Below are 26,736 nucleotides of genomic sequence, written 5' to 3' on the forward strand. Positions count from 1 at the left end.
TGAGTGAGATAATCAAATTTGCGGATGATACAAAATTATTAGAGTAGTTAAATCACAAGCAGATTGTGATACATTACAGGAGGACCTTGCAAGACTGGAAGACTGGGCATCCAAATGGCAGATGAAATTTAACGTGGACAAGTGTAAGGTGTTGCATATAGGGAAAAATAACCCTTGCTGTAGTTATACAATGGTAGGTTCCATATTAGGAGCTACCACCCAGGAAAAAGATCTAGGCATCATAATGGATAATACTTTAAAATCGTCAGCTCAGTGGGCTGCAGCAGTCAAAAAAAGCAAACAGAATGTTAGGAATTATTAGGAAGGGAATGGTTAATAAAACGGAAAATGTCATAATGCCTCTGTATCACTGTGTACAATTCTGGTCGCCGCATCTCAAAAAAGATATAGTTGCGATGGAGAAGGTACAGAGAAGGGCAACCAAAATGATAAAGGGGTTGGAACAGCTCCCATATGAGGAAAGGCTGAAGACGTTAGGGCTGTTCAACTTGGAGAAGAGACGGCTGAGGGGGGATATGATAGAGGTCTTTAAGATTATGAGAGGTCTTGAACGAGTAGATGTGAATCGGTTATTTACACTTTCAAATAATAGAAGGACTAGGGGGCATTCCATGAAGTTAGCAAGTAGCACATTTAAAACTAATCGGAGAAAATTCTTTTTCACTCAATGCACAATAAAGCTCTGGAATTTGTTGCCAGAGGATGTGGTTAGTGCAGTTAGTGTAGCTGGGTTCAAACAAGGTTTGGATAAATTCTTGGAGGAGAAGTCCATTAACTGGTATTCATCAAGTTTGCATAGGGAATAGCCACTGCTATTAATTGCTTCAGTAGCATGGGATCTTCTTAGTGTTTGGGTAATTGCCAGGTTCTTGTGGCCTGGTTTGGCCTCTGTTGGAAACAGGATGCTGGGCCTGATGGACCCTTGGTCTGACCCAGCATGGAAATTTCTTATGTTCTTATGAAGGAGGGTGCACAGAGCTGAGAAGAATGGGAACACAGAGCCAGGTCCCCAATGATAAAGAAGGTGACGGAGAAAGTCTTTGGTCGCCTTGGAGAGGTATATTCCTGGTAGACGTCCTCTGAATAGCTTGACTCTGCTGCAAGCGAATTTCTTGGTCTAGAACCACCGTGTAGGGATTCTGATGGAGTAACCATCCTAACTGGGGATACTGGGATTTATTCTCATATGAGTAAATCTAATATCCTGAAAAGGAGAGGTTGGTAGGTGCCCTCCTTATCTTTAGCCACCACAGAAGTAAAGAAATATTTCACCAGCTCTAATGTATGCAAATCTATCTTATGCATATTCATTGTGGAAATCCTGAACACCAGACTGGTTAGATATGCCTCCAGGAGATGGATAGGAAACCCTGGAGTAAGGTCTCCCCTTATTATACCCCTCTGCCCCTGTCAGAATTATATGCAGGTCTGCATACAGCTGCATAGAAAGCATTGCAGCATGATAATGATGAAGCCAACTGTCCTGATGGTAAAGGTGTTGAGGACTGATGCATTTCACCTTCTAAGGCTCAGTGCATCAAGTGCATCGAGGATTTATGCATAGACAGAGACAAGGCCTTGTACGTCAACAGCGCTAATGTGCCATGTGTTCACGACATCGATGCACCCAAGATTCTGTGCTTTTAGCACACCAGCTATTCCAATGGCCTCACAGAATGGTGCCTCTTCTTCTTCGATGCATATTGCCTACTTGACTCAGGATCTGGCTTGTTCCGCCGACTGGAGGAGATATTTTGGAAGAGATCATGCTCAGTTACATTCCCAGTGAAGCAGATGAGGCTACACTTTGGGAGGAGTTCAAATTGTAGATTCTAAAACATATGTACTTCCTCCTTTTTCCAGACCCTCGATCTTTGGGTCCACAAGGACATCTGTCCACAGTCATAGCAGTTGGTCTGATCTGGTCCAACCCCAGACAACAGTAAGAGAGATCATGTCCATCAATGATGGATATGTTCCTTCCACAAACACAATCCTTGAATGAAGGTGACCTTTTTTTTTTTTTTTTGCTGATATCCTGAAGAAAACCTTTTTTTTTTTTTTAAGTAGCAATTAAAAGTAGCACTGCTATTTGGGGGCTGCTGTGGCAGCGAGGAAACTTTAAAGACAAAAGTTATGAAACTTTTTCTAGAAAAATAGAGAGAGGGGTATGCATCCATGCTGGTGCTCGGACGAAAAAAGACTGAAGGGGCTCATGAGGCAACACCTGAGCGGGAATTCCCACACATACTCAGTAGAGCAAAAGTTATACTAGCTAGGAGAGAGAGGTCTGTTTGGTGCCACTGGGTGATGTCACCTACATGTAATGGCTAATTTAGCCCTGGTTTTTGACAGGAAATGTAATTTTATGTAAACTGATTTTATCTGATCTGTATTATATTGTAGTAACATAGTAAGTGACAGCAGAAAAAGGCTTAAATGGTCTGTCCAGTCTGCTCAGCAAGGTGTTTAGGGCTGTAAATGCTGCTCCATGCAAGTCATCCTCTGCCTTTCCTGGAAGCATAATGAATTGCACTTGAATGTGTTTAGGGTTGAACCACAGCTCCAGGCATATTACCCCAGTATTTTCTTTCTCTCTTCTTGCCAATATGGGATTCTCTGTGTTAATCTCATGCTTTCTTGAATTCTGCTACCATCTTTGTCTTCACTTCCTCCGGGAGGTCATTCTATGCATCCATCACCCTTCCTGTGAAAAAATATTGTGCTAAGCTTGGGATCTGAACCTAGGTCTCCCGTGTTATAAACTACAGCACTGCTACGGGCCAGGCCCTGTTTGTATGACATTGATCTTTCAATATTAATTTGTTATAAAAAAAAATTATCAAAATGCATGAGAAACAGGCAAAGTGAAGAGTGTTACATTTCAAGTTTCGAAAATTATCCATTTATTGATCAATGTTAACAGATACAGAGATGGGCATTAGAGACAGAGTAACAAAGTTAGAGCAAAGTACAGAGAAGCAATAATACTATGGAAAGACATAGTGCTTTCAGTCACCTCCTGTTTAAGTCATATTTGCAATGGGCCAAGGCTCTGCACAGTGCCAGTGTAAACGTCTGCAGCCATCCTAGGCAGTGATGACTGCATCACCTGGTATCACCTGATCTCTCTTTCTCTCTCTCTCTCCCTCCTCTGCCCCCAGCCACCGCACATCGCACATCCACACCTCACCCGTATCTCCTCACCGCCGCGTGTTTCAAAACTGCCGCCCTGGCCTCCGACTCTGCTGCCCCTCCCACTCCCAGCACCCTAGGCGACCACCTAATGCTCCTGCCGGCCCTGGCTCTGCAGCCTCAAAAAACCTCCTGGCTCCACCCATGGAATCTTGAGGGTATAAAATGGTTTAAAAAAAACAAAAAACACATCAATAACAAAAGAGTCAGCAGCTGGAAGAATTGTAGAGGAGAGTTCTCTGCAGCATGGCAGTAGCACAGTGGATTATTGGGTAGGTGGGGGCAGGGTGTAGGCTTCTTCATTGGGACTCAACTCACTTCATAGTCATCCACGCATCTCAGTCTGAAAAGAGAAGGAGATGAAGGATTAATGTTTGTTGTTTCTGGATGTTTAAAGAGATGCTGCTTTTGCATTCTGCTGCTGCTTCTCCTACTGAATCTGCTTCTTGGAAACTGAGCTTTGGGGTTTATTTTTCTGTCATTTTTATCTGGCCAGTGTCCTAAAAATTTACCTCTGGAGGGGGAGTGGCCACTGAACTGAGAGTGCAAAAAAGCAAGTTCTCTGAGCACATTTGGTGTGCTGCTTTGTTTTACAAAACAATTCAAGTGTTCAAGACTGATAAGTGTTTTTCTGGCTATAAATGGTTTCCTGAAAGATCCCTCCTTGTTTTAACTTGCCTGCCTTTAAAGTTTGCGCTGCTAATCTCAACCAGTTTGTTTTCCTGTTTTCTACCTGCCGCTTAGTAACTGAAGTTTGCTTTAGAAAATCTCTTGCTGTTTTTTTGTTTTCCTGTACTGCCTTTCAACAAGAGCTTTGGGGTAGCACTCAAACAAGTTGGTCTGGCTCTGAAGGGCCTTTCCCACTTTAAAATCCTTTGCACCCTACCCCTCTCCCATACACCCCAGAGTATACATTTCTTTCATAGTCCTCCTAAGGCACATAATCCGTGTGGTAAACAAGGTGCTTAGGCACATGCTGAAGACCACAGTCTTTCCAGAAGTACTACCTATTTGTGGAAAGGGAGAAAAAAAGGCTGTGCCATACAGATGATTACAATACATGGCTAAAAAGCTGGAGTAAAGAAGATTCTTATAGCTATATGGGGAGTTGGGGGCCATGTATGTATGGCAGACCCCGCCCGGGTCTGGCCACCAGCTGTCACTGTCCCTGTTTAGCACTTACTTTACAAGGAGCCATTTGAGTCCCCTCAGTCCCTCCCACCTGGAGGGCTGTGGTTCGATGCCTCAACACTATTTAGCCCGGCCATTTTAGAACACATTGGGATCAGTTTGAGGAAGCCTTTGAACAATAAGGATGTTTAAATTTCACACTCTGGTGAGGCCTCCCAGCTTCAACCAAATGGAGTTTAATTTAGAAGTGACACCTCATCGTACACTCCCTGCCAGAGGGTCCTTCTCCTACTAATTTACAGAGAGAGAGATTTTTATGCCTGATACCCTTTTGAGGCAAAAGGGTTCTCGCCACAGACCTGTGAGCCCGTTCTAAGCCCTAGGATGGCAAGCACCAGTGAGGGCAGAAGATGTATCCTGTTTAAACTTCAGAAGTATATTTTTGGGGAGGGTTTTGGATCCCTCCTGCCCATTGGGATTGTAGTGCAAGAGAACTAGCCTGATCCCACTTGATTTTCCCCATGAAAAGTCCCCCTGAAATATCAATTAATCAAGAATGGAAAACAGGACCGGGAGACCCCAACCGGATCTCCACATCTGTGGGAACAAAATGGGCTGGGTATCCAAAGTAGGAGCTGGAGTAAGGTAGGACTGTTTTACTGTGAAGTTGGAGACCCCTCCACTAGGATTCCCGGGCAGCCGCTGCATAAGTTTGTGCATTAAACATCAGCACGGGAGCTCTACCTAGGGGGTTTGACTAAAGGACACCTACCTACAGAGGAAAATCATTTATGTACCAACAGTCAGTTGTAATTTCACCCTTATGAACAAATGGACTTCAGTTAATGAGTACCAATCAGTAAACTTTATTTTCACACCAGATCCTTAGCCTGTCTAATTTATTTTAGCCTCTCACCTCATGGGATGCCTCTACAGTCTATATACACACCGGGAGCAGCATAACATCATCTGGGCCACAAGTGAGAGCTCATCTTACCTCCATAAACTGCTCCCCTCCCAAGGAGTGAGAGTTAGTACCTGGGATGGAATGTGGTAGCCAGAAGAGAAACAAATGAGTTTGTGGGCTCGTAGGGTTAAAACCCCACTAAGGAATAGTAAAAGGTTATATACTAAAAACAGTCTACATCTTTCTGTGATAGCAACAGTGAGGATTTCAAATCATATGTTGACAGGTGTTTAAAGTAGAGGATAGGGTGGTAGGTGAAAGCTGATGGATTTGGGATGTTGCCTGCAACAAGCACATGAAGACAAAGAAGAAAATAACAAAAGAAATCAACTCAAAAGTCCATTCTTCAGCAAAAGAGTAGAAAAAGAGACCAGGAGAATCAGCAAGCCATGGAGAACCGGCTGGGTAGCAGTAACGTTCCAGATTGGCAAGCCCTACTGGTGGAGGCAGACTTGGATATTGTTGCTATTATGGAGACGTGGTTCAATGAATCCTATGAATGGGATATGGCCATACCTTGCTATAATCTGTTAAGGAAACAATAGAGATGACAGAAAAGGGATAGTAAGCTGTTTATTTAATAACTGAAATGCAGGAGGCATGGGGAAAGAGGCAGTGTGGGCCATCTTAAAAAACAAAATGGCACTTTCATCTACACCAGTGTGATGTACAAACCTATGACTCAGTTGGAGGAACTGGATGGAGATGTGCTCTAAAACATCCAAAGGGTGGGAAGGAAGGGGGAGGTGTTGTTGATGGGAGACATTAACCTGACAGATATGATTTGGAGTATTCCCTTCTACAAAGTTGGTAGGAAATACAGAGATTGTGGATACCCTTCAAGGGGCTTTGCTCAAACAAATGGTGATGGAAATCAGAAGGGAAGGGACAATGCTGGAGCTGGAGCTGGTACTCTCAAACGGAGACAGTAAGTGTGTCTAAGTTCCAGGGAGGTGCCCACCTCAGCACTAGATAGTACGGTTTGGCATATGGATGGCATGGTTTGATATAATACCCAAGACGGAAAGTCATATGAAGCTCAAAGTGGTGAGCGAGTGGGAAGGAGACATCGTGACCTGGACAACGGTGGTTAGACATTTTGCTTGTTGGCCAAAAGTTAGGGCCAAAACCCTTGTGGTCAGTTCCATTGTGAGGCCTATGATAATGATACAATAGAAATGTCCAGAGAAAGGCAACCAAAATAGTGTGGGATCTGCACCAAATGACATATGTAATAAGACAAGAAACCTAGATGTGTTTACCCTAGAGGAATGGAGAGACGGGGAATATGATACAGACATTTAAACACTGGAAATGTATAAAAAATGTACAAAAACCCCCCAAACCTTTTCCAGTGGAAAGAAAGCTGTAGAGCTAGGAGTCATGATATGACATTCCAGGAGAGTGGACCTGAGAAAAATATCCGAAAATAGATTTTTCCCAGAAAGGGTGGTGGATATCTGGAATGTCCTCCCAGAGGAGGTGGTAAAGACAAGAATGGTAAAGGAATTCATAGGGGCATAGGATAAATACAAAGGATCCCTATCCCTGGTGGCAAGAGGAAGAACATGAAGAGCCAGGATAACCTGTGGCAACTTTTCTGCATGGGGGTATCCTGCACGGAGCCACGGCTACAACCCTAGGAGCTGAGGGGGTTAATCTACATGGCGTGGCAGTTGCAACCCTAAATACCTTGCTGGGCAGGCTGGATGGGTCATGTTGGTGGTCTCGTATAGTTGCCATCATTTAATGTGTTACTAGGCTAACTGTTCCCTTGGGAGTTTCAGGGGAGCAGAATAATGAAGTTCCAAAATTATGACTTAGCAGTAAAATGCTTATAATTCATAAAGGCTGAGGTGAGGGCTGCTACTGCTTGTTTGTGCTTGGGTGATATTGCGCCGTACACCTGGAATAGTTTTCTGCTGAAAGGGATTAGACAACCTTATTATTAGAGGTCCTCCTATTAATTTCAAAATCATCCAGAAATAGCATCAGAGAGCATCAAAGCACCAGAGCTGAGCTCCACTGGCATTTTGTTAAATATAGGTTTTTCCATAACTTAATTGGCATCTTTATGTGCCAGGATGCATTATAATGTTATACATCAAAATTATTAACAGGTCCTATCTTCAGATGTCACACCTTGTTTTTAAAGACTGCACAGCAGTACAGTTTAAGGCAAGGCAACAGGAATATAATATTTAGAAGGCAGGTCCTTCTCTTAATTGGATGAGGAGAGGAAACGTGGGAAGGTTTCATTAGCCAGCAGCCTTAATCTTAAGGAAAACAATTTGTCTACCCTTTGGCGATGACAGACCCTTGAATTGGTCTAGAACAGTGAGCATTTTATCAGCTTGTCATGTAAAAGTACAAGCTCAACACATCTCAGTAGGGTTTAAAACACCTCCCTTTTCCTTCCCACCCCATCCCATCTCATGTTTTGTAAAGCATCTGCTTTGAATGGCCTGTGAAAGTTAAGTTGACTGCCGTGGCCTGACTGCGTGCAACTTCCTCCTCCACCATTCCAAGATATTACTGACCAACATCTTGAACACCCACCTGTTGTATTTTTTTTTTTTTTTATCAGATCTTAAAAACCCCACCTCCTAACTGAATAATGGCGATGGAAAAGAATAAGGCAGAATGCCGCCCCTGTCTTCACTTGAGGTGGGAGTGGCCATGTTCGATTCAAAGCAGGAAGCCCAAGGAAATTAGCAAGACTCAAAGCTGGGAGGGGTGTTGGTTGGAGGGAGAGGCTGGGGAAAATTCAGTAATCTCTCCCAGCTACTTCTAAGTTCTACATAATCTCGTTAGGGTCTTCTCAACCCTATCTTTCTATGACTCTAGATGATCTCTTTAGGGTCTTCTGTTGCTCTAATCCTCTGAATTTAGGATTCCTTCTACTGATTTCATAGCACTGTCAGGACTGAATCAAACACAACTGCCTCATTCCCTGACAGTTTTCTATCTTCACAATGCGTTGGATCCATTACCACTGTCGCAGGGCAGAGTGTTCAGGCAGTCAGCTTTCTCTTCCACTTTCCGCCTCTGCCCTTCCAGAGCATCACACTGCGTATTGGGGGTGCCCCAGAAGAATATGGAGGCGTTCTTTAGGATGCCGGTGGTGCTGATCCTAAGAGAACCAAAAGAGGCAAGGTGGTAAATGACAGCACAGATTTAGAAAAGCTGTTTTTACTCAGTTAAAGTTTTCCAAGGTTTCTTTTCATTGCCATCTACTTGTTCGTTCCAAAGTTGGCTAGGTTGAAAGAAGACCAGAGGTCCCTCAGTCCCAGCCTTCTTCTGATTGCCTAACAGCTCTCGCTACATGCAACAGAAGGCAAAAGATGCCCAGTGTGCACTAGCAGCTAATTCACGAGCAATAAAAAAAAAAATGTTTTCTTAACCTCAGAGGTGGCAGGTGACTCAGAACCTCTGCATTAGCATTTTCCCCTGGTGTGCAGCAATAGCAACATACTCACCAATAGCTTTCTCCTCAAAAAGTTTGTCCTTCCTTCAAAGTTGGTAAAATCTGTTACCACCTTAAAGGATACCCTTTGTTTTACTTGTAGCTGTAGAAAGATCGCCTGCAAAATTCCTCTAGGGTCTGTTCATATATTTGTATATGGTAATTGATCTCTTTTTAAATATCTTTTTTTCTGATGCAAATAACCCAAGTTAGGACAGTCTTACTTAGAATTCTACCACACTTGTCAATCTTTCTGGCAGTGACAAAGTACAAAAGCAAAAAAAAAAAGGAAGGTCCAACTACACGAATATTCTGTATGTCTGTCCTCTGCTCCTTATATATCTTTGTACATCCTTTCATCTCTCTTCCTCCAATGACTATCCACCCTGACCATAGTGACCTGAACAGAGATGTAAACAATAACCTCCAGGAAGAGATAGAAACATGTTTAATTGAATGTATGAACCTAAAATGCAATAAAAATACATTTTAAAAAAGAGTATAGGTATACTCACGAATAATTCGGGTAAATAGGCTCACAAAGCCTCTGCCTGGTTTTCTCTGACTTTCCACAGGGTGGGAGACACAGACTCCAGTCACTCCAATCTGACCAGGTGCCTTGTACTGGGAAGCAGAAGAGGAAGAATCTCAGACAGGCCCAGAATCTGAAACGGAGGGATTCACGGACCCTGTGCTGCTGCTGTGCTATATCTGTTCTGTACTGAGGCAGTGTGTGTATAACGGGATCGATGCAATAAATGTGCGCAGAAAACGGGCGCTTTCCTAACACGTGCCCAGCCACCTCTCCTGGGCTGCCAAACCTATATTAAAATGAAGGGTCTCGCTAAAATGTGCGTCCCTAGCGCCTCCTCAGAATCGGGTGCATAGGAGAGGTGGCTATCAAGCAGACGGTCAAGCCAGTTGGGAAAACGGATGTTCAATCTAAGAGTGTCTTTTCTCCTACCTCTGGCATGTACGTGCACAAGATACACGGCCTGGAACATGTATCTTGTGTGTGTATTGGATGTCCGAATTTTTTTTTTTTTTTAAATAAATCCTGCTTTATTTGGTTCCTCCTTCATAGTATCAATACGATACTATCAGGAGGAATCTCAGAAAGCAGGATTTTTCTTTTTTTTTTTCAATGCGCCCCTGAGCATGGCATACGTTTATGCCAACCGGGGGCTGGCGTAAAATTTGCCACTTTGCAAGGGCACATTGGCTCCACAGAAAATGTATTGGATCACGGGGGTTAGTTAATAGCCCCATCTACATGGATTTCCATGTGATGAGCGGTATTAGCTACACAGAGATTTGGATGTGCGTTTTGCACTTGCTAATCCCCATATTGGATCGGGGGTTATGGACGCGCATCCAAAATGCATGTTCAGTTGTGTGTTAGGGGCTAGTGCATGGTATTGAATCGACCCTAATATATATATGTGTGTGTGTGTGTGTGTGTGTGTGTGTGTGTGTGTGTGGGAAGCTTGTACTGCTGCTGCTGTGCTATACCTGTTCTGTGGTAGGGTAGAGTGTGTGGGAGAAGCTTGTACTGCTGATTCCAGTGCTGTACCTCTTCTTTGATGGGGCAGAGTGTGTGTGTGTGTGTTTGTGTGTGATGGAAGCTGAGGGAATTACTCACAGATGCAGCCTTTGGAGTGGTAACATTGGCGGACCTCTGTAGGGAGACCTTTGCAGTACATGCCCCCATGGTCCCGCCGTTCACAATTCCGTACGCGATTCTGCTGTCCGGCTGTTTTGGTGCACTTGATCTTATCTCGCCCAGCTCGCATACACTCTGTCCACTCGGACCATTCGGACCAGCAGCCATCAACTGGAAGAGAAACCATGAGACTTCAGTGAGAAGCACAGATTCCCAAAGTGGAGTCAGTCATAGACCTGTTCCCATCACTGTCACTGCACTGGGACATCCTTTCAGCCAATTATCCATCAATTCAGTCCAACCAACCATCTTCCTCTATATGTACATGCTATTATGCATTAATTGTTGACTTATCACTGCATCACTCTTTCAGTATTTATCCACCTTCTTCCACTTGTGCATTATTCATTCCATCATTCATCCATCCATCTCTTCATGCAATTTTCTTCCATTCTCTTCATCCATTCATCCATCTATCATTTATTAATTCATTCTCATCTATCAAACACCATTCATTATTCATGTCTTCCTTTTCAATATCCCTGTATGTCAAACACATATCTCTTCATCTATCCATCCATCATTTCATCATCCATCACTGACATATCATACATGTATCCATCTACAGTGAAAGCTCTATCATCTAGCATCAATGGGGAATAGGAGTGCCATTTAATCAAATATGACGGTTATCTGGGAGCTTCCTGCTCCAGCTCCTCCCCTCCCCTCTAAGGCAACAGCATGAAGGGAATAAGAAGGGAGGGGGTAAGAGCAGTGTGGACAGAGAACAGAGCAGATAAGAACTAGTCTGCTCCCTATTCCAGCCCCTTCCTTCCTGTCATTTTACCTCCCCTCCTCTTCTTTGAAAAGAAGAGGAGGGGAGGGTGTGAGCTTGAAGTAAACAAAAGAGAGTAACGTTATTCTGCTCTCTAATCTAACCCCTCCTCTGAAGATCCTGCCTGAGTGAGATGCTGGTTAGCAGAGTATCCCAGATGCTAAGATGATGGATAATGGAGCTTATACCATATTAATCATTAATCTATTCAACATCCAACTATCCGTCATCTGCCAAACATCCCTTCATCTATCCATCATCTCTACATTAGTTACAGTCCTTTCTCCATTCACACATCCCTTCATTCATCCAGCCTTACATCAACCTATCATTTTTCTATCCATCATTAATGATCAACTTATAATCTATTCTTTATCAGTGTGTCCTTTATCCATCATTGTTTATACATGGATTCTTCTATCCATTGTTCCTTTATCCCACTACCCACCCTATCACTTACTTGGACAGTGCAATCCAGTGTTACATACAGTGTTCTTGAACTGAGTCCCCTCACAGTCCCTTCCATTGTGTTGAGGTGCTGGATTGTTGCACTCTCTCCTGTTCTTCTCTATGCCGATCCCGCAGGTTACTGAACACTCAGAATCCTTCTTCCATGCTCCCCACCCTCCATCCACTGTGTCAACCACCAGGCATCCAGGCAATGAGAGCAGAAACCAAATAAAGAGGTACAATGAGCAAAATGTTGGCATGGTTACACTTGATGTATCACCACACTGCTTACAGGCACTGTACATGGGACATAAATGTCATACAGGGTCAGACCAATAGTCCATCAAGTCCAGCATCTGGTCTCCGACAGTGGCCCGTGTGGGTTACTTGGAAGAAGTACCTAACAAATCTTAATGCAGAGATCCATTCCCTGTCATTCATGCCTAGTTCCTGGCAGTAAGAGATTGTGTTTCTCAAGCTTCCAGCACTTGCCTAAGAGTTGGTAGTGGACCTGTCCTTCAGAAACTTGTCAAACCCTTTAATATATTTATTTTTTATTATCATCCTAATGCATTTAATGTAATTATGTCAAGAAATAGAGCTTGACAAGGAAATAATATCTGTACAATGTTATGAAATATGAGGCTGATACTCAGCACTACTTATCCAGCTAAGTGGCAGTCACTGAATATCCTACTATGTTCAGCAGCAACCACTTAGTAGGATAAGCCACTTATCCAGCTAAGCATCTAGTGGACATCTAGTGAGCAGGCAGTAGGAAGAATTTAAAAAAACTCATCTCTCAGTCTGCAGTCTACAAACAGAATGAGGAAGGACAAGAATGAACAACCAACAGAACAAAACATAAATGGGCAGATACCATTGCCAAACATCAATCAGGAATCTAAATACTAAGTAGAATTATATAATTACTATCCCCAAAAGTGCCTAATGATACATTTAAACTGAAACAGACAGAAACAGCCCCGACGACTCCAAGTGGATGATCTTTCAGGAATCTTTCCAGTTGAGAAGATTAAAAAAAACATATATTGTACTTCCTGATATTTTACAATACATTTTGTAGGAACCATCAAAAAGAAATCTGTTCCCAACAGAACAACAACCACAACAAAATGTTCTCCTTAATCTGGGTTGCTTTGTACAGGTCAGGGAAAACTCTGACTTGCTTATTGCAAAAAAAGAAAAAGACGTCAATGTCCAGTACATGGTGGGTTTTAGGACAAAACACACTCAGGAGTGTAGCTCCTGCTTTTTCCAAACTGGGGCAGATATTCGGACTTATGCCCTCCCACTCTTTACTTACCAGTGGTTGCTCCAGCACTGCACTCTCTCCTTTGATGGCTCCAGCAAAATACTCCCCTCTCTCCCCTCCTACCCAGCAATCCCCCTTTCTCTTCCCCCTCCACTCCCTCTTTCTCTCCCACCCCCCTGCCTTGCATCTCTATATTTCTGTCCCCCTCCCCCGCCACTTCTTGTCCTGGATCCTCTCTGTCTCCTCCCCCTACTCCTTCGCCTGCTTCTCCCTTTCTCTCCCCCACTTCATTCTTTTTCAGCCCTCCAGCAGCATCCCTTCTCTCTTTCCCACCTACCCCTTGTCCAGCAGCACCCACTCTCTACCACCTATTACTTGCCTGGTAGCTTCCCTCCTCCTCATCCCTGCCCAGGCAGAGCCCCCCCCCCCTCTCCCTCACCCCTGCCCAGCAGCCCCTTTCTCACCTCCTTCTCGGAAGCAAAGCCCCCCTCTTACCTATAATCACTTTCCCACCAGCATCAGCGCCCTCTCCCCCAACCCAGCAGTAGTCCCTTCTCTGGCATCCCCTTCACCTCCTGCTCAGCAGCAGCTCCCTCCCCTCTCCCCCCCCCCCCCCCCCCCCCCCCACCGTGTTCCTTAGCATTGTACAACAGCGGCAGCAGCAATAGCCGCAGAAACGTGAAATAAAATCAGCAGGAGGCGCCTGGGAGCCACCACGCACCCACAGGCCCTGAGGCAGCCCTGACCCTTCTCCCACACAGGTTTAGTCACTGCAGATATTCTCAGGACAGATTTTGATAATTAAACTCAACAATCTTATCCCCACCCCAACCTTCCCAGAACAGTCCTGTGGCATCACATAACTGGACATCATACTGCGAAATAGTAAACTTTGTTTAAATGTACATAATGTAAATATGTTTCAGAAGTCATGACACAGTGTCTGTCTGATGAATGTGTTATCTGTGATTTTTAGGGAGAGACTGCAGACAACACCCCCCCCCCCCCCCCCCCCCAAGAAATATCTAAATTGGAGTTTGAGTGCTTGGAGGGAGGGAGATGTATTGGGTGAAGTGGGAGAGTATTATGGACTGAATTTTCTTTAATGTCAAATGTGTAATTGTATGTGGCATGGATCACTGTGTTTGGTGATTTATGTCTATTCTATCTTGCTCTGGCTGAAAGGTTGAGAGTGTAATCAAGTGTCACTAACATAATTAATTAATTGAAGCAAAAATTCATATTACATTTGTTGAAAGTAATCTCTGAAAAGCTTGGCGAGGCTGAACTGGGATATTGTCCCTTACTACTCTCCACAGAAAAGAATTCAAATTCTGTTGCCTCTCTTTAGTAACACTGACACAGAGTCCCTCCACTGTGACGTTACACAAAAGCATGTAAAAATGTGTCTCAGAACTTATATGAGAACATAAGCAATGCCATACTAAGTCAGATCAAAAGTCCATCAACACCAGCATTCTATCTCCAACAGTGGCCAATCCAGGTCACACGTACTCAGTAGGATCCCAAAATATAGGTCCAATCCTTTTTGCTCATAACCAGGGATAAGCTGTGGCTTTCCTGAGTCTACATGACTAACAGTGGTTTATGGACTTTTCCTCCAGTAACTTGTCTAGATCCTTTACTTGTCTAGATCCTTTACTAAACCCAACGATACTGGGGACTGCTGTTGGAGCTCGAGAAGAGGGGATATCGACTCATTCCTGCCTGGCGAGTTACAACTTACCTCATTTTAGCTGTGTAATAGACGCTAGATCCACCCCTGATTGATATCAAGCCAAGTCCATTATTGCCACATAAACTGCTGCGACCATGGAACACACTCGTCGGCATACAACTGAAGGCATGCACCAAAGGGGCACACCCAGCCCCTTGTGAGCCCCCTGAGGCGCACCAGGGGTCATAATCCTTAAATTGTGAGGGGTAGATTTTCAGACGAGCGCGAACAGCCTACTTTTGTTTGCGCTCCAGGCGCAAACAAAAGTATGCTGGATTTTAGTAGATACGCGCGTAGTCGCGCGTATCGGCTAAAATCCTGGATCGGCGCGCGCAAGGCTATCGATTTCGTATAGCCTGCGCGCGCCGAGCCGCGCAGCCTACCCCCGTTCCCTCCAAGGCCGCTCCGAAATCGGAGCGGCCTAGAAGGGAACTTTCCTTTGCCCTCCCCTCACCTTCCCCTCCCTTCCCCTACCTAACCCACCCGCCCAGCCCTGTCTAAACCCCCATCCTACCTTTGTCGGGGGATTTACGCCTCCCTCTGGGAGGCGTAAATCCCCGCGCGCCAGCGGGCCTCCTGCGCGCCGGGCCGCGACCTGGGGGCGGGTACGGAGGGCGCGGCCACGCCCCCGGGCCGTAGCCACGCCCCGTACCCGCCCCCAAAACGCTGCCGACACGCCCCCGCAATGCCGCGCGCTCCGGCCCCGCCCCCGACACGCCTCCCGACACGCCCACTCCAAAAACCCCGGGACTTACGCGAGTCCCGGGGTTCTGCGCGCGCCGGTGAGCCTATGTAAAATAGGCTCACCGGCGCGCAGGGCCCTGCTCGCGTAAATCCGACCGGTTTTGGGCGGATTTACGCGAGCAGGGCTCTGAAAATCCGCCCCTGAGTGTATTGTTCCTGTAGGCTCTACATTTTTTCCCCTTTCTTTCTTTATGGGAACCCTCTCTTGGGAGGCTGGTTATATTACTATCTGATAGCCAAGAAGAGGAAGGGGTGTGTTTGGGTTCTCCCATCAAATCCTGCCTCATCTCCTCACATGGCTTAGCCTACCCTTGATAGTTCTATGGTCTGTCTCCTTTATTCAAAACGCTATTTCAGGATTCAGTGTGCTTGGTGTGGGCGACACTGCACTTAGTGGAACTTCTATTTCATTGAGCCCTGATTCTTATACTTGTCCAAGAAAAGGAGTTGGGATTTTTACAGGATCTTTGGTTATGGAGCAGATGTCCGAAGTGGCCCTAAGCACTGTTCTAGTTGATGGGAAGCACCCTGTTAAAACTCTTGCATTTAAGCCAGCAGACGATAATACTGAGACTACTTTGCATGTTACTCAGGGATTATCTAACAACTCCCTCCCAGTTAAACTATTGGTGATAACTTTGGAGCCGTTATGGACAGCTATTACAGATACAGAAAAGACGTTAACAGCCAGAATCGATAAAAAATTGTTGGACTTGGTTGAATTGCATACTTGGATGAGCTCTCAAGCACAAATGGTCAGAGACTATGGGGAAAGATTAACTGAGTTGGAGACTCGGGCAGATTTTCAAAGGGTTACGCACGTAACCCCCAAAAAGCTGCCCCTGCCTGCCCTTGCGCGCGCTAAGCCTATCTTGCATAGGCTCAGCATCGCGCGCAAGCCCCGGGGCTTGCAAAAAGGGGTGGGGCATGGGCGGGGCAGGGGCGGGGCAGGGCGGGGCCTGAGCCTCCAGGCACAGCGGCCATTTGCCACTGTGCTCGGGATCGGGGGCTGGCCATTGGCCGGCGTGCGTAACTTCTTCAACAAAGGTAAGGGGGGGTTCTAGGTAGGACTGGGGGGTGGGTTAGGTAGGGGAAGGGAGGGGAAGGTGCGGGGGGGGGGGGGGCGGAAGGAAAGTTCCTTCTGAGGCCACTCCAATTTCGGAGTGGCCTCGGAGGGAACGGAGGCAGGCTGTGCGGCTCGGCGCCCGCAAGTTGCACAATTGTGCAACCCCTTGCGCGCACCGACCCTGGATTTTATAACATGCGCGCGGCTGCACGTGCATGTTATAAAATCAGGCGTAGATTTGTTCACGCCAGGTTGCACGAACAAATCTGCGCCCACGCGCAGGTTTTAAAATCTGCTCCTCAATGGGGTAGATTTTCAAAGGGTTGCGCATATAAGATACGCGCGCAACCCCGAAAACCTACCCCTGCCTCCCCCTGCACACACTGAGCCTATCTTGCATAGGCTCTGTGGCACGCACAAGTCCCGTGACACGCATATGTCCCGGGGCTTCGAAAAATGGGTGGTCTGGGGGCGGGGGCGGTCCAGGGGCGTGTCAGGGGGGCTTAGCTGCGGTCCGGGGGCATGGCTGAGTGCCCTGACACAGCGGCCTGTGTCGGGGCCTGGCCAGCCAACATGCACGTGGCAGCGCGCGCATGTTATAAAATCGGGCATAGATTTGTTCGCGCCGGGTTGCGTGAACAAATCTACGCCCGCACATAACTTTAAAAATCTACTTTTCTGATTTACTGTAGACCTAGTTAAAGATAAGGCTTTATTGTATTGTAGACTGGAGACATTGGAAAATTTTCCTATCTCTGGTAATTATTCCATTAGACATGTTAAATAATATTATTTTCACACAAAAAGTAGTAAAGAGCAGAGGATTAAAACAGTCCGATACTTCATAAATTGGTAAACAAAGTTCCTTGTTTTCCCCCAGGGGCCCTGGTGGAAAACTTCTGTATTTCACTTGAGCTCTTGGAGTAGCCGCTTTGAAGTTATGGACAAATAATAATTAAACAAGGAACTTTGTTTACCAATTTATGAAGTATCGGACTCTTTCAGTCCTCTGCTCTTTACTACTTTTTGTGTGTTGATAACAATTGGAGAGCAGATTTCCTCCTACTTTTGTGTTGGATTTCTCCTAAACAATTTTATTTTGAAATATTGAAAGTTCCATTAGAATCTGTTCCACCTGTTACTAAACTATTTTATTTGCCATCTTGCTCTAGAGCAGAGCTTGTCTGATAGTTTACCCTTGCTGTAGTTACACGATGTTAGGTTCCATATTAGGAGCTACCACCCAGGAAAAAGATCTAGGCATCATAGTGGATAATACTTTAAAATCGTCGGCTCAGTGTGCTGCAGCAGTCAAAAAAGCAAACAGAATGTTAGGAATTATTAGGAAGGGAATGGTTAATAAAATGGAAAATGTCATAATGCCTCTATATCGCTCCATGGTGAGACCACACCTTGAATACTGTGTACAATTCTGGTCGCCACATCTCAAAAAAGATATAGTTGCAATGGAGAAGGTACAGAGAAGGGCAACCAAAATGATAAAGGGAATGGAACAGCTCCCCTATGAGGAAAGGCTGAAGAGGTTAGGGCTGTTCAGCTTGGAGAAGAGACGACTGAGGGGGGATATGATAGAGGTCTTTAAGATCATGAGAGGTCTTGAACAAGTAGATGTTAATTGGTTGTGTACACTTTCGAATAATAGAAAGACTAGGGGGCATTCCATGAAGTTAGCAAGTAGCACATTTAAGACTAATCGGAGAAAATTCTTTTTCACTCAATGCACAATAAAGCTCTGGAATTTGTTGCCAGATGATGTGGTTAGTGCAGTTAGTGTAGCTGGGTTCAAAAAAGGTTTGGATAAGTTCTTGGAGGAGAAGTCCATTAACGGCTATTAATCAAGTTTATTTAGGGAATAGCCACTGCTATTAATTGCATCAGTAGCATGGGATCTTCTTAGTGTTTGGGTATTAGACTAGTTTTTGGGTACTTGCCAGGTTCTTATGGCCTGGATCGGCCACTGTTGGAAACAGGATGCTGGGCTTGATGGACCCTGTGTAACCTGTGTACAATTCTGGTCGCCACATCTAAAAAAAGATATATTTGCGATGGAGAAGGTACAGAGAAGGGCAACCAAAATGATAAAGGGAATGGAACAGCTGCCCTATGAGGAAAGGCTGAAGAGGTTAGGGCTGTTCAGCTTGGAGAAGAGATGATGCTGGGCTTGATGGACCCTTGGTCTGACCCAGTATGGCATGTTCTTATGTTCTTATGTTCTTAATTGCCAGGTTCTTGTGGCCTGGTTTGGCCTCTGTTGGAAACAGGATGCTGGGCTTGATGGACCCTTGGTCTGACCCAGCATGGCAATTTCTTATGTTCTTATGGCTTTTTTACAGGACTCTCAGGCAGAAGTAAATTTCTAAGGCAACACTTTTTGTCATCTTTGCCTTAGAAATGGATAAAAATTGGGTAATTGCCAGGTTCTTGTGGCCTGGTTTTGGCCTCTGTTGGAAACAGGATGGTGGGCTTGGTCTGGCCCAGCATGGCAATTTCTTATGTTCTTAGGTTCTTCCATGCCAAACAAAATGTTTTGCTAGGATGTAGAATAGCCTTATTTCCTGAATTATCCAGATCTATGCAATTAAGACATAAACATTTTCTAGCTAAAAAACAGGAGGTGGTTGCTTAGGGAGCAACCTTCATAATTGAAATTTCCTTGTAAGGTGTGAGATAAAACTTGGGAAAGCAAAATTTGTTTTCAGTGATTCATCTCAGTGGGATGGATTTGTGCAGCATAGGGCCAAACCCAACAGTAGTTCTTGTCCAGATAGTTATCTAGAGTACAGGTTTATTCTGAAATGTCTAGAATGTTAATGATAAATCTGAAATTATATTCCTATTTGAAGCTCCTAATTTGATATTATTCATTTCTAATCCATGTTATTTCTTATTTCAAGAGTTTTCTTGAAAAAAACTGAATAAATAAAAGTTAAAATAAACCCATCAATATTGCTTTCACTACATCCTCTGGCAACAAATTCCAGTTTAATTGTGCGCTGAGTGAAAAAATCCTTTCTCCGATTTGTTCTTAAAGTGCTACCTTTTAACTTAATGGAATGTCCCCTAATCCTAGTACCATTGTAAAGGGTAAATAACTGTTTCCTATTTACCCATTCCACCCCACTCATGATTTTATCGACCTCTATCATATCTTCTCCCAGCAGTTTCTTCTCCAGGCTGAAGAGCGAAACTGTTCAGCCTTTCCTCTTTGCAACTTTTCTAGTTCTGCTATATTGATCTCTGTTAGCATTTCACTATCTGATTCTTCATCCTGGCTAGGCAGACAGCAGTATATCCCCACAGTTATACTTTCTCCTATCACAGAGGGAACTTCTATTCATAGAAATTGCACAGTGTACTTTGTTGCTGGTCTGACTCTATGCCGCTGAACTTTAGGGCAGCCCTATGGGCCAACCAGAGTTAGCCACATAGGTTAAGCGGCTAACTCCGAATATTGGAGTTAACCCCATAACTTTTGCGGCTAATTCTACTCCACCCAGAAATGCCTCCTGCCCACCCAAAGAATGCTCCCTTCTTATCCGGCTAAATTCTAGCTGCGTAACTGGTTAACTGGCTAGAATTTAGCTGGATAAGGGCTAAATATAGCCAGGTAAGTCATTTAGATGGATAACTATTACATTATCCGTCTAAATGGCTTTTGAATATCGACCTCAATATCTCTCAGCATTGGCTCGGTGCTTGTGCATAGGAAGTTAGGAACCGAGATTGATCCTGCCAAATTACTGTATATGCAAACCTTGTTTCAACGTTCCTTTCCCTTTCCTTCCCATGGAAAAGGGTTTTTGAAAATGGTGATAAAAGTAGATGCACTGTAGAAGAACACACCTACTGTAACATGCAAACAGGGTGGGGAATTTTCCCAAAGGCCTTTTACCTGGGTAAATGGCTTTTAATAATTAAAGACTGAACTTTGTTATACACTGTTTAAAAATCGGGACAGATGATTACAGAATTGGGGATGGACTTATTAATGTGATTATTTCCCCATTATAAATGTCATTCCCTTTACATTATAGTGCTCCTTTCATTATTTTGGCCTCTTTCAGGTTTAACCACTATATATTTACTTTCTTCTTTGCAAACAAATCAATCAGGCAAATGTGCAGAAAAATTCAACGTCCACACATAATTTTAAGTGAGAAGTGTTGTAATTTTAAGATGGCAACTCCACAGTGTTATGCAATGGAATAGTTCAGAGCGGGTCCCCCGACACGGACCCATGTTTCGCCGCGACGCTGCGTCGGGAGGGACAAAACAATATTTTATTTTTTCTAGAAAGTAAAACAAAAATAATGTTACAAAAGCAGCAAATCAAGAAGGTGGACAACAAGAAAATGGGGCCGTCGGAACTTAACTAATATACGCTAATTGAACGTCATAACATAACTGGAGTTAATATTGACACGAGACTTGGTACCTATAAGAAACTAAGTACAGATAAAACTTTTTGCAAAAAAGGTTGTAGAACGGTAATTAGAGTAGCATGGCATATTCCACAAACAGGTCTGGCTAGACGGACCTAGGAAAATACAAATGAACAGAAAGTTAAAGGCAAAGGCAACGGCAAATGGAGAAAAACATGAAAAAAATCAAAATTTCAACAAATTTTTTGCGCCAATTTGTTTAAAGTTAAATAGCTTCCGTTTCCATGACCGCGTCGCATTCCCAGTGATGCCGTCTGTGAAACCGGTTTCAGGTAGCTTTAAATATTTTAAGTTTCCATTTTGTTGGTTATCGTGTTTAAAATGATATTAGGTTTGTTTAAACTGATGTCGGCAACTTTTGCTTTCACTTTCTTTGTTTATTTACATTTGTTTATTTACCCTTGTTGTTTTGCTTTCACTTTTGTTTCACTGATTCTTTTGTTTACTTTCATTCTTGGTGTTGATATTGTTTCTTTGTTTAAGTTATAAATGTGTACATATAGGTTTTTCCTTGTTCTAATGCCTCATACGGTGTCCCGCTGTAGTTTTTCCTTTTTTGTGTTTCGCCTTTGAATATCCAGAAAGCAAATCGGAAACCGATCAATTATGCTGAGAAGCAAGACGAACAATGGTGATCGGTGTAAAGGGATTCTTTATTGGTGTTAGCCCGACTCTGGCCAAGTTTCGCTCGTGACGGAGCTTTTCCTTCAACTACATGAGTAAGATAAAAACCGCACTAAGTGCTATTCCTTAGAAGAACACCGCCATATTCAAAACAGGACAATACATTTGTTCTATATCGAATCAACCTACCATAATTCCAACTAATTTGGTGTGAAGTTCCAATATTATTCATGTGAGCTAACATAAGCAACCGTTGGTACAGCCCCTGAGGCAGCTCCGTCGCGAGCGAAACTCGGCCAGAGTCGGGCTAACACCAATAAAGAATCCCTTTACACCGATCACCATTGTTTGTCTTACCTTTGAATATCCGACATGTAGTCATTAGGTTTTTTGTTAAGGCTTCTGTGTCTTTCGGCCTCAAAGCCTTTTAGTCATGATTTGTTTGGCGTTACATTTTCAATGACGTTGAATGTAAACCAGAATTACCACCTTACTGTGTTAATTGGGTCTGAACATGTTTTACCTCTAAATTTGTTGAAATTTTGATTTTTTTCATGTCTTTCTCCATTTGCCGTTGCCTTTGCCTTTAACTTTCTGTTCATTTGTATTTTCCTAGGTCCGTCTAGCCAGACCTGTTTGTGGAATATGCCATGCTACTCTAATTACCGTTCTACAACCTTTTTTGCAAAAAGTTTTATCTGTACTTAGTTTCTTATAGGTACCAAGTCTCGTGTCAATATTAACTCCAGTTATGTTATGACGTTCAATTAGCGTATATTAGTTAAGTTCTGCCGGCCCCATTTTCTTGTTGTCCACCTTCTTGATTTGCTGCTGTTGTAACATTATTTTTGTTTTACTTTCTAGAAAAAATAAAATATTGTTTTGTCCCTCCCGACGCAGACTCGCAGCGAAACACGGGTCCGTGTCGGGGGACCCGCTCTGAACTATTCCATTGTATAACACTGTGGAGTTGCCATCTTAAAATTACAACACTTCTCACTTAAAATTCTGGGGCGGATTTTCAGAGCCCTGCTCGCCTAAATCCGCCCAAAACCGGGCGGATTTAGGCGAGCAGGGCCCTGCTATTTTACATAGGCTATTTTACATAGGCTATTTTACATAGGCTCACCGGTGCGCGCAGAGCCCCGGGACTCGCGTAAGTCCCGGGGTTCTCCGAGGGGGGTGTGTCGGGGGCGGGCCCGGTCGTCGCCGCGTTTCGGGGGCGTGTCGGCAGCGTTTTGGGGGCGGGTACGGGGCGTGGCTACGGCCCGGGGTGGTCCGGGGGCGTGGCCACGCCCTCCGTACCCGCCCCCAGGTCACGGCCCGGCGCGCAGGAGGCCCGCTCGCGCGCGCGGATTTACGTCTCCCTCCGGGAGGCGTAAATCCCCGGAGAAAGGTAAGGGGGGGGTGTAGACAGGGCCGGGCGGGTGGGTTAGGTAGAGGAAGGGAGGGGAAGGTGAGGGGATGGCGTTAGAGGATTCCCTCCAAGGCCGCTCCGATTTCGGAGCGGCCTTGGAGGGAACGGGGGTAGGCTGCGCGGCTCGGCGCGCGCCGGCTATACAAAATCGATAGCCTTGCGCGCGCCGATCCAGGTTTTTAGCAGATACGCACGGCTCCGCGCGTATCTACTAAAATCCAGCGTACTTTTGTTTGCGCCTGGAGCGCAAACAAAAGTAGGCCTATTCGCGGAGTCTGAAAATCCGCCCCTATGTGTGGACGTTGAATTTTTCTGCACATTTGCCTGATTGATTTGTTTGATTGCATGCAGTAGTGCTCCCTCCCTGTTTTTTGGATTACTTTCTTCTTTGCACCCATGTTCTATGATAAGAATGTTATATTTATTTATTTATTTAATGAGTTTTATATACCGTCATTCGGTAAAGCCATCACAACGGTTTACAAAAGCTCAAAATGCAGGATTTTTAACAATTGAGCAAAAAGGAAGTATATTAAACAAAGGAGAGATATTCAATTGCAAAGATATTAACTGGCATTTGCACTACAGGTTGCACTAAGGGGTGCACAAAGAGGAGAGCTCCTTTGGCGCGCGGCACCTGGTGGCAGGGCGCCTTTCAACGGTCGGAGCTGCCCCTGGTGATGTCGGGGGGCCTCCGATCGAGTCTCTCCCTCACATTGCAGTTCTGTTTTTTTTTCCTTTGTGCATTAGAAACTGGCTGTGAAAGTGATGGCCATGAACAAGTCATTTTGCATTTGGAAAGTAGTTTGGAGCTGATTTCTCAGGCTCATGGGGTAAAAAGGTTAAACAAGGACAGAACTGGAATTCTTAATTACTCAATATTTCTGTTGAAGTTGTTTTCGTTGGAATTGCCAAATACTGGCTTCCACATCATCAGGCCAGGCTGACCCAGAGCTGATTTTACCCTACAATAACCCCTGCATTTCTTAAGAAAATCAGAACCGCAAGTTCATGCCTGCAGCGTGTGGGGGTGAGGTGACAGAAGGGGAAGGAGCCTGGCTTAACAAAAGGTTGACAACTAGGGTTCCCAACTGGCTCCAGATTTTCAGGACAGGTTGATCCAGTCCTGGTATTACTCCCCTGCATACGGATACTCATAGTCTTGCTTTTCTTAGAAAATGCAATAGGGAAATCAGAATAAATCCCAGCATGCAATGGGGTAAAATCAGGACTGGATCAACTTGTCCTGAAAATCTGGGGCCAGTTGGCAGCCCTATATGGCAACCTCTAATCTACTACATAAGGGAGCCCGGACCGACGTGCCGCAAATGCGCAGTAGAGAGCAGCTCTACCGCGCATGCGCGCACGTCGGCCAGAGCGCAGCGTTTCCGGAAAAAAAAAATGGCGCTGGCTCCTTAGGAGCGGCGGCAACGAGCAGGAGCTGCGGCGGCAACGAGCAGGACCGGGAGGAGCAGTAGCGGCAACGACAAGCAGGAGCGGGAGGAGCAGTAGCTCCGGCGACGCGCGCGTGTGCGAGGGAGGGACACCGCCCCCCTGTCTGCCGGTTGTGGATGAGCTGCAAGGGGAGGGGATTGAGAGAGGGGGAATGAGGGGAGGGGGAGGGGGAGGGGGGATAGAGTGAGGTGGGGGAGAAGGGGGGAGGAGAGAGTGAGTGAGGAGAGGGGGAGGGGGAGAGAGGGAGGTGTGGGGGGAGGGGAGGGGAGAGGGAGGTGTGGGGGGGAGGGAGGAGAGGGAGGTGAGAGGGAGGAGAGGAGAGAGGAGAGGTGGGGAGGGGGAGGGAGGGAGGAGAGAGAGAGGTGGGGGAGGGAGGAGAGAGTGAGGTGAGGGGGGAGGGAGACTAGAGGGGGGCGATGAGGGGGAGGGAGTGGAAAGGAAATGGACCAAAAAAAATGTTAAATGTAGCCCGTTGTTACGGGCTTAACGGCTAATCTTAATATAATCCAACAGGAGACTATAAAAAGTTTCTATTCAGCTGTAACATGAAGAATGTGTCTCTAGAGTTTACCTGGGCAATTGGGGAGCCCACTGCATGCCTTCTGGTCCTGAGCAGATCCAGGGCAAGGATCACCCGGGGGGTTGCTGGAGGGAGGAGGGTTGTTGCACTGGCGGTACCGTAGGTTCACTGGTGCTGCACCTGAGTGTTCCTGAAAGCAGGTGGCAGAGCAATCACGCCAAGCATCCCAGTTCCCCCAGCTTCCATGAGCTAGAAGGAAAAAAAAAAAAAAAAAGACAGGGTCAGCCAACTCAAGGAATCCAGCGGTCCGGGTAAATTCATTCTCCAAACTTTTATCCTTCCATGTCAGGGCCGGTGAAAACATGAGGTGGACCACGCAGCCACTTACAGCGCCACTGTTTTGGGGCCAATGCAGCAGTGGCAGAAACACCAACGAATGCTCCTCCTTGTTCTTCCTGCAGGGCAGAAAGGAGGAGGTGGAATCACCGTGTTCAGAAGGAGCAGGCAGGACCTGGGAAGTGAAGCAGCGTGGGCTCGCGCGGCCCAAGGAAAGAGGAACAAAAGGCAAAATAAGCATCAGGCCCCGCAGCCCCAAGAAGAGCAGGAGGGCAGAGGGACATTGGGCTACGGGGCCAGAAAGAGTAAGCAGGAACCTGAGTAGTTGAATCCTGCACCAAATTAAGAGGAGCAGGAGGCAGAGCAGCATCGGGCTACGGCACCCAAAGAAAGACGAGCAGGAGGCAGAACAGCATGGGCCCACCTGGCCTGAAGAAAAGAGGAGTCATCCTATCAGTCTGAGGTGGAGACTGCTGCAGCTTGTGCCTTCCAGAGGGAAAGAAGAGTAAAGGGTCGGTTTGAAATAGGGCGCGCGGGCGTCCGTGTGTGTGTGTGCAGTTCCTGGCGCGCGCACATGCGCAGCCGATTTTCCAACAGCGCGCACGTGCGGGCGGGTGGTGACTCACATGCGCAAAGGGGAGAATTTTTTTAACAAAGGCGCGCCAACACGAGAAGGCCTTTCCCCAGTTCTCTCCCAGTCTGCTCCAATATAGGAGCGGACTGCGAGGTAACTTCCCTAACCCCCTAGCTAACCTTCCTCCCTTTTCCCCTCTCCATCCCGACCCCTAGACCCTGCCCAACTAACCTTTTTTTTTTTATTTTAGAACTTACCTGCTCTCATGAGCAGCAGTAAGTTCCGCCCGCTGGCTGGCTGCCGGCACGCACTTCACCGGGATTTCCTGCCCGGCCCTCCCTCTTCTGCGTGTACCGGGAGATACGCGCGTGGATGGGCCGCTTTGAAAATGTGCTCGGCGTGCGTGTGGCCCAGCCACGCGCGTATCTCCCGGTGTTTGCGCACCTAGGTTTTAAAAATTGACCATTAAATGAGTGTGAGAGAGCGTATATGTGAGAGTGAGAGAGAATGCATGTGTATGTGTGTGAAAGCGAGAGTATGAATGAGCATGTGTGTATGTGTGTGAAAGAGTATGAGAGCATGTGTGTGTGAGAGGAGAATGTTTGTGCACGCATTCCCCCCTCTCCCCCCCCCCCCACACACACACACATACATGTTAGAGATATGCTTCATTTCATTCATTTCAGAGTTTCGCTCGTAACTCATGGACTTTATAGAACATGCATAAAAAACGGATAGTGTATGCACAACTTGCGTTATTAAAAGTACACGCATATTGGGGCGGATTTTCAGAGC

General features: G+C 45.6%; 1 protein-coding gene across 1 annotated transcript in view; it reads right to left on the reverse strand.

The window, feature by feature from the left end:
- Positions 1 to 2,903: 2,903 nt before the first annotated feature.
- CFP (complement factor properdin) overlaps positions 2,904 to 26,736 on the reverse strand; it is a 42,636-nt gene continuing 18,803 nt past the window's right edge. The window contains exons 5-10 of the mRNA XM_029611850.1: positions 25,083 to 25,280; positions 11,739 to 11,912; positions 10,423 to 10,614; positions 9,296 to 9,404; positions 8,308 to 8,447; positions 2,904 to 3,559 (exon numbers count right to left, since the gene is read on the reverse strand). Of these exons, the coding sequence (XP_029467710.1) occupies positions 3,555 to 3,559; positions 8,308 to 8,447; positions 9,296 to 9,404; positions 10,423 to 10,614; positions 11,739 to 11,912; positions 25,083 to 25,280 (818 nt within the window). The 3' untranslated portion in view covers positions 2,904 to 3,554. The remainder of the gene's footprint in view (positions 3,560 to 8,307; positions 8,448 to 9,295; positions 9,405 to 10,422; positions 10,615 to 11,738; positions 11,913 to 25,082; positions 25,281 to 26,736) is intronic.

Source organism: Rhinatrema bivittatum, chromosome 1, assembly GCF_901001135.1.
Source record: "Rhinatrema bivittatum chromosome 1, aRhiBiv1.1, whole genome shotgun sequence".
NCBI classification, from domain to species: domain Eukaryota; kingdom Metazoa; phylum Chordata; class Amphibia; order Gymnophiona; family Rhinatrematidae; genus Rhinatrema; species Rhinatrema bivittatum.